The sequence below is a fragment of the Rosa chinensis genome, chromosome 1, assembly GCF_002994745.2.
Source record: "Rosa chinensis cultivar Old Blush chromosome 1, RchiOBHm-V2, whole genome shotgun sequence".
Lineage (NCBI taxonomy): Eukaryota > Viridiplantae > Streptophyta > Magnoliopsida > Rosales > Rosaceae > Rosa > Rosa chinensis.
Window position 1 is genome coordinate 19016054 of NC_037088.1, and position 11558 is coordinate 19027611.

Consider the following 11558-nt stretch of genomic DNA (forward strand, 5'->3'; position numbering starts at 1 on the left):
CTATACCCACAATAAGAATTAATAAAAATCGAAAATCCCTACATAGAAACTTAGTTCAGGAGATCACATGAAAACAAACAAAAGAATTCATAGTAATCCCTGCATAGAAACTTAGTTCAGGAGATCACATTAAAAACAAACAATAGAAATCATATAAATCCCTGCATAGAGTTTAGTTCAGGAATTTACATTAAAACAAACAATACAAAAAGCGGTAATCCCTGCATATAACTTAGTTTAGGAGATTACATTAAAACAAACAATACAAAAGACAGTAATCCCTGCATATGACTTAGTTCAGGAGATTACATAAAATTCAACAATTAGAAGGAAAAGGAAAATAAATGAAGAAGTCAAACAACTCAAACTAAAGTCAATGATCACCTATCAACTCCAAACTAAAGTCGATAGTCGATGTTCACCCATCGACTCCCAACAAAATCATCTCACAACAACCCACTGCATCGTAACTTGCCCCCTTGACCAAGGTACAAGCATCCGATAACTGAACCGTAACCTGCCCCCTTGACCAAGGTGCAAGCATCCGATGACTTACACCCTAACTGTATCGTAACCTACCCCCTTGACCAAGGTACAAGCATCCGACAACTGTATCGTAACCTGCCCCCTTGACCAAAGTGCAAGCATCCGATGACTGAACAAGAGGTTACCAATGTAACCATCGGACTTCGGACCACCTGGCCCTCAGAACAAACCCCCCCTAACAGGTTACCACTGTAACCGTCGGACCTCGGACCACTTGGCCCTCAGAACAAAACCTTTTAAGGAAATCCCACACGACTCACAATGTCACATCACATTTTCAATTCACTCTTTCAACAATATAACCATCAAACATAAACATATCACAACGCCACCCCATCTATATATATATATATATATATATTCCACGTAAATATATATATATATATATATATATATACGTAGTTATTCACGCAGGAATGACCACTAATACCAACTATAGTTTTATAAATTATTCCTCTCGAAAATCATTTTATATCAAAATATTGTTTTAACCTACCCATGAACCGTTGTCGATCAAGTTCATATATTTTAAAACAAATAATTTGTTTCGAAAATGATTTAACAATTAAACAAGTATTCCGAATAATAAATAAATCCGTCCGTAAATGAACCACGTGAGATTTACTCACCTCCAATTCCCGCTGCGTCTTCTCTTACAGCCGAGATCACACAATCAACAATTGTTCGCCCAAAACAATTCCATCAAACACCTAATCACATACAATCTCAACTTAGTACATAATTCACCAAAAACATAATTATACGATGATCCAACGGTTGTATCCCCATCCGAGACGACACAAAGTCATCGGAACACTTCTATGATCACTATATCAAAACTACAAGTCGATCGGACAGCCGAATCCTCACGGATAGAAAACCGATCGAACCGAAAACCATAAAACTTGGAAAATTCATAACATGCTCATACGATTTCCAAAAAGTACAAACTATATATCGAAATGCTCGTATCGACGAGTAGATCGTACTGAGGAGCAGAAACTGCCCCAGAGGTGGCTGGAAACCACCACCACAGTGGTGGCACCGCCACCAAACTAAAGTCAAAATTTGGCAAAACTTCCAACATGAAAGTTCTTCATCTCAACTCTAATTGAAACATTCGTAACTATCAGAAAGTCAGAATCAAAGCCATTTGGCCGGAATTTGCCTCGCAAGTTCAGAAATTCGAAGAACCCTAGAATTACAACCTTCAAAATTCGACCTCGACACTTTGAACTGTTGCAAGCCGCTAGGGGGGAAGCATCAACGTCCAATGGGCTAGAAAAGCCCTCTAAGAACTCGAGCAATAGTGGCCGGAAATGGGAGAACCAAGGCCGGCGATTTGAGGCGATCTGCAGCTCCACCGTGCAACTTCTCTGCCTTGTAGCTTCGTCTACGGTGCTTCCCACGACGAATCACCACCACAGACGTGTAGAGGGGACTGAGGAGAGAATGATTCCCTTTGGAATAGAAGAAAAAGGTGGCCGGAGGAGGAAGAAATCGGCCGGCGAAGGTGAGAGGCCGATCGGCTCGGGGAGAGAGAAAACTTTCCGAAAATGGAAAGTTAGGATTTTTCTGATATTTTCGGATTTTTTTCCTATTTAACCAAAATGGAAACTTTTTCCAAAGGTCATAACTTCTTCATACGAACTCCGATTTCAGCATTCCACATGTCTACGAACTCGTATCGACGCCTTTCGTGAAGGAAGTTCTCACAGAATCTAAACGTATAAAAAGTCAACCTTCGTAACCCCCTAAAACGTGCACTTCGAATAATAATTATTCATCCGAAAATAATTCCACTCCACCCTCGAACCACGAAATCGTACGAATGAACACTTAATTAATCCCAGGAAACATTTAGGAATTAATAACAAATTTCTGAGGTCTTACAAACTCCTTCTGGAGTAATAAATGTTTTTAATTATGAATTGAAAACCTTCGAAGAACCTGTGTTCAGAACTGGCAGGAGATTGGCATATTACCAGAAAGCTATTTTATCTTTATATGCTTTTCAGGAAAGAAACAATGGTCTCATGTTCCCAGCTTTATTTGCCTTGCCAGAAGAACTTCATGAAAATGCCAGGCCACAGTTTGAAGAAGTTTATGAAAATACACAGCAGAGTGCTATCCATAATGAAAAAATTCAGTATCTTGAAGATCCTAAAAGTGTTAAAGTTCCTATTTTAGCACTAAAAGAATCAGATTGGTTCGACTTTCATAACCTTATTGGAAGTCATAATTCTGTCTCATGTCTTCCTCCAACTCTCTTCATTGTCCCTGGACCTTATGTTGGAAGATACGTAGTCAATGTTCAGAGTGAACATCCTCAAGAACACAAGCTTTAACTTGTTGAAAATGGTTTTGTCCACAACCTCTGGACAAAAACCAATGAAGATCTAAAAGGTTTTCCACCTATCATAGTTAACACTGTCAAGAATGTCAGAAAAAATGACTGCATTCTTAGGTTGAAGTTTAGATCTACTCCACCAGAATGGATTTAGAAGAGAAATGGTGAAGTTGAATATATTTCTCCATATCATTATGTGAGAATTATTCAAGGAAGATATCTTCAGCCTGCATGTGTAGGATATAATGGCCAACCAATTTCCAGCATCCCTTTGATGAAGGCTATGTCTCTGGAATATATCAAAAAGATCATTGAAGAAGATACAGAAAACACATTCCTGGCAACAAGAGAAAAAATTATTGTTACTGCTCATGACTATCCTGAAGTGATTAGCAGTGACCTTTTCCTATCTCTAAAAAGAAGAGAAATAGACTCCACGTTAGCATGTCTATAGTGGATTGAAAAGCTTGAAAATGACAACCACTACAAGATGTATGTAGATACAAACGTAGAAGAAAATGGAACTAAAGCCAGGATGGAAAACAACTCTTTTGTCTTTGGCCACAACTCTGAAACAGATGAAAACATGTGAAGTAGCATGTGTAAAAAGCATCGAAATCAACTTTGGCTTTTTCCCTAAAAGATGCTTTTGGTTTTCAAAAAGAAGAAGGTGAAAAACATTTCATCTAAAGGAATCTGCTTTTCGTTGCCCAACCTCAATCATCCAGAGCACTCACGAGAGCAAAAAATAATGGAGTTGTCCTGTACATTTTTGTGTTTTGAATTCTAGTTTGAGTTCCGCTCCCTATATAAGAAGCCCCAAGTTCAGTCTGTAAGGCATCAGAAAATTGAGCAGAATCATATTCTCTCAAAGAGTAAGAAAGCCATAATAGCAGTGTGATAGTACAAGTGTTTTCTGTAAGTTGTTTGATGCAGTGTGCGTTTTATTCCAAGTAAGTACTTGTAATCAGTTATGAGTAGCTAAACAGATTTTAGCTGTTTACCCAAGAGTAAGGCTCTGGGTTCTATATTTGTATTTATGTTTGAATAAATAAATTCAGTTTGTACCCAGTACACTGTCACAAAAATAGTTGTTTCTACAGTTGTTTTAAGTAGCAGTAGCAGTCATTATGTTCTTTACTTTAGAAACTGAGCCCATATCATACTAAGGCAACCGTGATTCTGCCTTGTTAGTAGCCACTTAGACAAGAGGTCGTTAAGCGAAGTTGTGGCATGTTGAAGGTTAGTCCTTAGGCTGATACTGTGTTAAAACTTTTAAGTAAAAAATATTGGCCGATACTCTGCAAAATTACAGAAGGGTAAAAGGGAGTGGAGTGTGTCCTTAATTGTATAAAGGAAAAGGTTGTGGAATTTTGTGTTAAATAAAGCGCTGTCTTATAATCCTTTGTAGTTGTCTATAAATAAATTTCCCATAATTCCATGATTTTTTTAATTCTATTTTCTCAATTTTATGATAACACATGAATATTTAATTTTCACAGAGCTGTGGACTTGTGGTGCTGACATAAAAGGTAAAGTCGCACAGAACTCGAGTCACTCGACCTTTTTTTTTCTCAAAAACCGATCGTCTCCGTTGATGGCTCAAATGAATGCTCACTCTCCGTAGATATTGAAACCTCTAATGCATGTTACATTCCCAGAGAAGCAGCCAAAGAAATCGTCCTGTTAAACATTCTCAGAGCTAATATGGTCAAGGGCAAGGTTATCTCTAACTCCATCTGGCTTTTCTCTTTCAAGTACTTGCTTAGGTCGTCTGGAAATTGCTAATCGATTGTGTTTCAGGAAAGACATGTGTTTTCTGTCTCCTTGATGCATCTAATTTGAATGGTGTTCTATTTATATACAGTTTGTGGCACTTTCAGTTTAACTAAAGGAAAACTCTCTGGGTACCATCATATCTATTTGTTTATGCTTTTCTGCAGATTCCAGAATGATTTGTATACATAGGACATTAACTAGATCACTTGGTTATTCTCTTTTTTTATGAACGGTACTTGAGTACTCTTCCGATATAATTGGTGTACATTTTTGAAGTTTGAAGCATGTTAACTTGTTTCAGGCTCGGCCTTACCTCTTAATTCTCCCCTATGTTGGTGTCATCTTTGCTTTCGCTACTTCATTTGTACTCAAATGTAAGTGGAGTTGGAGGTGTTAACCTCCTCTTTGTTTTGAAGGGACAATTTTTTCTTGTTTGTAAATGAGAGATTCTTATCTTGTTTCTTTATCTTTTACATTTCATTGTTTGGATGCCATATCTTTGTTTAGTTCTTGCAGGTCCAAGTAAAATTGGGAAAATGAAAGAAACAGAAGTATGAGTTATTAACACGTACCCAAAACTGAGAACATAGTATTTCTATAACATGATTTTTCTGTTATGTAACAAGAGATGAAGAGCTGTTAAATTAGTGTTGATTGCTGTAATGCAAGAGATCATAATCTTTCTTCTTTTTATCTATATGATGATTTCTGCCTGATTTTGTTCTTCCCCTGAAACACATTGCGTGCACTTTTCTATGATAGTATCAGTGCGTCTATTTACTCATGTAGTTGTTCTGGTCATCTTTTTAGTTTTGGAATTTCTAGGGAAGTGCCATCTCTAATAGTACTGGTCTAACGTATCGTATAAATGTGCCGTCTTAGGTAATATGAATGTTAGCATGATGTATTAGATGGTCTTGACCTTCCCTCATTAAATTTGATTCAGTGTTTTTATTTTTGTTCCTTCTTTATGCTAATAAATTTGCTTCATAATATTAATGACCAGGTGGCAGATATTCATTGTTCTAATAAACTTAGTTGGAAACTTGGAATAATAGTACGGTGAATTATAAGGTCTAAGTGATACCGATTTGACTTTGAGAGCAAAAGATCCGGAAATAAGATATAATAATAATAATAATTGATGATCGAGAATTGTAACCTGTTTTTGACATTGTGATTGGCCTGATTCATATTTGTATAATTACTTGAATTGGTTTGTTTTCTGTTTTGCTTTTGAGAAGTACAAGGAAAGCAAACTGGACTCTGTTTCATCGTTCTTGATGACTATTCCATACTTTGGAAATGAAGGCGACACATTACATTTGAGCTTTTGGAGTAGACTATGCATTCTGATATCATATTTTTAGGTTAGGAGACTCCATGGTAATTGTTTATGGATGGTAGAAATGTAGAATGTTGATGACTGACCGCACGTAGTGTTGTGAATAGTGTCCTGTTGATTTTGCACTTGAATGGAAGCTAATGTTTCATTTGTTAAAATACAGAAAGATACTAGAACAGGTGGAGCTACTTCATCCACTACTGGGCTTCCACATGATGAGGAGGTGGCTAAGTTGTTTCAAGCCTTACTGCGAATGGCTTCCCTTGAGCTTGAGGGCACAAACGGGTTTAATAGGAGGCTGAAATTTTTGAAGATGTTCATTAGTCTGTCACCTCCGGAGTATGCAGGAAATCTTGATTATTCTTTGGAAGGGCTGGAGTGGTTACGAAGGGTAAAGCAATGTTTTGATGTTCTTGATGTACCTGGAGACCTAAGAGTTGGGTTTGCAGTCTATACTCTTACTGGAGCGGCTAGCTACTGGTGGGATTTTGTTAAAAGGACCTGTGATGTGGAATCGATGAATTGGGATGACTTTGAGCAGATATTTTTGAATAGGTACTTTCCTGAGACTATAAGGCTAGCTAAAGTAGAAGAATTCCTCAATTTGACACAGGGGGAAATGACAGTTTCTCAGTATGATTCTAAGTTCATTGAATTATCATGGCATGCACCTAATCTTCTGACTTCGGATAAAGATAGGGCAGGGAAGTTTTTACGCGGGTTGAGGCCTTCCATCGGTATGTCTATACCTAGTTTTATGTATAATACTTATCATGAGGCGGTGGCAGCAGCACTGAAAGTAGAACAAATTGAAATTATCGAGTATCAGTGTGTGCAAGAGTCATTTGAGGGAGCTTCTGGTAGAGGGGGAAAAAGGCAAAGATATACTTGCCACAACTGTGGTGAGCCTGGTCATATTCGGCCTCATTGCCCATATAATCCGTCATCTTCCTCACTGTAGCATTGAAGCAAAACATATGCCGTCGTTTTTGGAGAGCTTTACTTGTCAAAATCTCATTATGATGATGAAAAGAAAGAATCAATGGTATGATGTGCTTGTGCTAGCCAGTGATATTAGTTTTGTTGCTGTTTTGATATGCGAGGGAGGTATGTTAATTTTTGATTTTATAACTCTTGGGCAACTGTCATGGTTTTTATTTCTGTGGCTTCCTTAGATATATGAAATGGGGGGAACTAAAAGTGTGACTTATGCCTTATTATGGGGAAATTTCCCTTATTATTATGCCTCTCTTTTCTTTTCTTTTCTTTTGTTTCCTTACCGGCATATACGGTCAATTTACTGAACTGCAAGAACCAAAGGAATTAATACAAAAGAATGCACTTGAATCCAACTTCAACTACAAGTCATGGTGGGAAGTGTCCTTTCAGTTTCGCATAAGTCAATTGGAGACGGATGAACACCAGTGTCTTCATATTTTTTATTTTTTAAGAACTACCAAAGTTAGATCCATATGATTGATTACATTCACGTTCACGTAGAACATTCCTCTATAGTAGATGTTGTTTCTTATAATGTGGAAACCTAGTTTGGTCCTCTCCTACGATACCCAACTGTTCCAGTTTGGATCAAATTCTTTTGTGTCCCAGCCATGTGGTGTTGTGGGTTGTCTTCTGTATGTTAACTTACTCATGGAAACTAAAAGGAGAATTTTGTATGCTCGTTGTGGTGTTGAAGTTGATGCTTTTGAGTTTGGCATGTACGTATTTTAACTCACTCGCAGAAATTGGAAGCAGAATTTGGAATATATGCTTGTAGAAGTTGATGCTTCTGAGAAGCATGTTAGCTTTGTTGGGGTAATAACAGAACCTTAGTGAGCCATTGGCAGATTTGATGACTGAGTTTGCTTTAGATTGATTTCATTAAGCAAATGGGAGATTTCAAAATACTTGCAGAGCTGCTGCTCCTGCGCATTACAGAGGGCTTTTTCTTACTCATGTAGACTACAAATATTCTATTTAAACTAGGAGGGGATGATTCTAGAGAATAACAGAGTTCCAAGACAATGGAATTCTAGAGAGACTCCAGCAATCACAGACGACACATTTAATGTTAATCTTGGAAACACAAGATTACAAATTACTCTGTCAACACCCGCTCTTAATTTGTAATCTTCAAGATCTTCAACATGGTCTTGAAGTCGTCAAATTTCTCCTTGGTGACTGACTTGGTCAGGACTTCAGCTGGTTGATCATAGGTGTTGCTGAACCTCAAGCAAATTTCTCCTTTGCTCACCTATTCTCTGATTTTATGATATCTGAGCTCAATGTGCTTAGTGCGATTATGGAAAACTGAATTCTTAGACAGATATATAGCAGACATGTTGTCACAATAGATTCTTGTAGACTCTTCTTGTTCCAGCTGCAAATCCTTGAGAATTCTCCTTAGCCAAGCAGCTTCACATGCACATTCATTTGCTGCAATGTATTCAGCTTCAATAGGTGACAATGCCACTGTGTCTTGCTTGTTTGAGCCCCAAGAAATCACATTTGATCCCAAACAAATTAAAATTATAAGCTGATGTGCTCTTCCTATCATCAAGACAACCGCCCAATCACTATCGGTGTATCCGACCAGCTTGGCACCATTTTCTCTCTCATATTTGATCTCATATTTCTTTGTCCCTTGTAGATACCTTAATATTCTTTTAGCTGCTGCATAATGGAACTTTCTTGGCTCGTTCATGAAACTTGAAATAAATAAATAAATAAATAAATAAATATATATATATATATATATATATATATATATATATATATATTGGTGAGACAAATCAGCGATCCAACCAAGCTTCTATACATCTTTGCGTCTATTTTCTCTCCCCCCATCATCTTTCCACAATTTTTCAATTTTTCATTGAAGGCCATGGGCGTGGAGACCAATTTACACAATCTGCCATGTGATACTTCTTGAGCAAATCTTCAGTATACTTCTCTTGAGAAAGGAACTCTCCTTTCTTTTGCTCAACTTGAATTTCGAGAAAATATCTGATAAGACCCAAGTCAGTCATTTCAAATTCCTTCATCATATTTTCTTTAAAATCATCCACCAATCTCATATCGGAAGCAAAGTAAATCAAATCATCAACATATAAGCAAACGACAAGAACTTCAGTATCTTCTTTCTTCACATATAGTGATGGTACACTCGGGCTCCTCTCGGATCCATTTTGAAGAAAATAACCATCAGTTCTTTTGTTCCATGCGCGAGGGGCTTGCTTTAACCCGTACAACGCCTTCCAAAGCCTGTATACTTTTTCTTCCTTCCCTTTCACAGTTTCACGTCAAAATTTTGATGCTGCTCTACATAGAAATCTAATAGGTCGCCATTATCTTTTTCATTAGGTCTGGTAATGTGTCTTACACTCATCTTTGCTTGAGGTTGATTCCTCCCCTGATGAGGAAAGTTCCTCATATATGCCAATGTCTTGTGATTCTTGTAATTCAAAAAGCTTATAACCAGCTAAGTGTTGTGGTGTAGGAGGCACATAACCAACTAAGGCTGAGGGAGCTACTAATGCTAGAGTATGCATTAAGTTACTGGTACTCGGGATCTCCAGGACATATAAGATATCTTTCCCAATGGCAACTATCAGGATCAGCCGATCAGGGTGGCCGCCCTCCCAATCATGACACTTGCCCAAGCTACCACACTCTCGCCCAAGCTTTTCGTCCGACATGACTGAGTTCTGGCACGGGCAATTGTAATCCCAATGCTCATCTTCCCTCCTACAAATCTTACAGTATTGAACCACCAGACGACAACGGGGACTGCCGTATCCGGAAACAGAGGAGGAGGGGGTCTTGATCTTGCTCAACTCACTTCCAATTCCAAATCCCAGGACCTCCTCTTACTGTTGCTGTGTTTTCTTTTTCAATCTCGCTTCGTCAATTGTCAGACTCCCTAAAACTTTATAGCTAGGTACGAAAAAGTGAATTTAGTGATAGTTCATGTACCATACAAGGATTTTACCCTAGAAAAAGAATACTTGGCACTACAAAGGAATTACATGTAGTTTTATAGGTCGATTACATGCTTGAAAGTTACAACATCACCATGTGTCAAAAGCAAGAAAGTTGGGGAGTAGACTCTGTTTGCACATCCCACATTGGTAATACAGTCATTTACAGTACATTAGACGTGTTCGTTAATAAACTTTCTTGAAGCTTCCTAAGAAGAATTAGTCGACGAGAAATTGTTAGAAATGTACATGAAAGTAAATACAAATCTATATCCAAATGAATACATGTAGATAGACATTTTTGTGCAAATAAAGCAAGGATACATACAGCATCATCAATCCCAGAATTCTAGTAAATATTAAAACTAGAAGAACTGCATACTTACTTGAAGAACTTGATTCGTTCATTTTGATCTTCTCCTGATTACACCTTTATGATTCCCTACAAGTAGATGAGACTATTTTATGAATGAGAAAAGGGACGTGTATCAGCAGGGATCAAAACCTGATTATATAGAGTTTAACCATGCATGGCAGTTTCTTCCATCAAGAAACTGTCATGCCATTTCAACTGCAATTTCAAACTTGTCCTAATCAGATTTATCCTAATAACTGTACTCATTTGAATTTGAAATCAAAACAGATTAATGAGGTGGACTAACATGATTTAATTAAGTCTGCAACCTCAATTTGATAATTGAATTCCATACCAGTAACATATATATGTCTATGTCCAGCTTAATACAATGTCTTGTTCTTAAGACAACTAACAATCTACCACTGAACTAGACATTGTTTAAGACTTACATATACATATATGACATAGCATCCTAGAGTGTGCACTTGAATCCAATTCACATCACAAATCTGTTCTCAAAATTTTGTCAGTTACACTTAAACTGTAATGAACCAAAGAATGTCTTGGTGAATTAGTAAATCACCACCTTTCCAAAGCCACAATGCAGCAAGTAAAACCACATGAATTACCTCAAAATACAGTAGTGAATATATGCTTAAACTTGAGCAATCATCTGCAGTTAAGCATATATATATAGTCCTACCAAAATTTCAATATACATTGAAGACTGAATTAATTTCATATTAAAACATTTGTCTGCAAATATGCCATTAGATTAACATCATCTATAATTGTACAACTTTATTTTGCAGCAAATAATACATTAAATACATTAATGTAAATGAACTACAATGTTTTACTCACTCTTAATGAATAAAACCAGAACACATGGTATCAAGTACAATGTGATCAGTTCACATCAGCATCCAAACTTCCCAAAACTCCCATAGTTTTGATGTGCTCAATGAAAACAGACATAGGTAATGCCTTTGTCAAAGGATCTGCTAGTTGATCCTTTGTTCCAATTTTGACCACTTCTATTTCACCATCTCTCACACTTTCTCTAACAGCAAAATACTTCACATCTATGTTCTTAGATCCAGATGATCTTTTATTGTTCTTTGAGAAGAACACTGCAGATGCATTGTCACAATAGATGATCATAGGTCTCTCAATAGACTCCACTAGCTTCAATTGAGA

The 11558-nt window shown here is 37.2% G+C and overlaps 1 protein-coding gene across 2 annotated transcripts; it reads left to right on the forward strand.

The window, feature by feature from the left end:
• The first annotated feature begins 4410 nt into the window (after positions 1-4410).
• On the forward strand, positions 4411-7612 carry LOC112178752. Of its 2 annotated transcripts, XM_024316967.2 has the most exons (3): positions 4411-4618; positions 4977-5049; positions 6184-7612. In XM_024316967.2, exons 2-3 carry the CDS (start codon positions 5005-5007, stop codon positions 6979-6981), a joined length of 843 nt encoding a protein of 280 aa, XP_024172735.1. In that variant the 5' UTR covers positions 4411-4618; positions 4977-5004; the 3' UTR covers positions 6982-7612. The 2 variants fall into 2 exon arrangements, with proteins under 2 accessions (XP_024172735.1, XP_024172742.1); XM_024316974.2 differs by lacking the exon at positions 4977-5049 and having other exon boundaries at positions 4417-4618; positions 6184-7603.
• Positions 7613-11558: the final 3946 nt, after the last annotated feature.

What these genes read in the sequence shown, in the direction of transcription:
- LOC112178752 (XM_024316967.2), top strand. Translation starts at nt 5,005, where the DNA reads ATGTTGGTGTCATCTTTGCTTTCGCTACTTCATTTGTACTCAAAT. An exon ending in TACTTCATTTGTACTCAAAT is followed by an intron (nt 5,050 to 6,183) that starts GTAAGTGGAGTT and finishes GTTAAAATACAG; the next exon opens with AAAGATACTAGAACAGGTGG.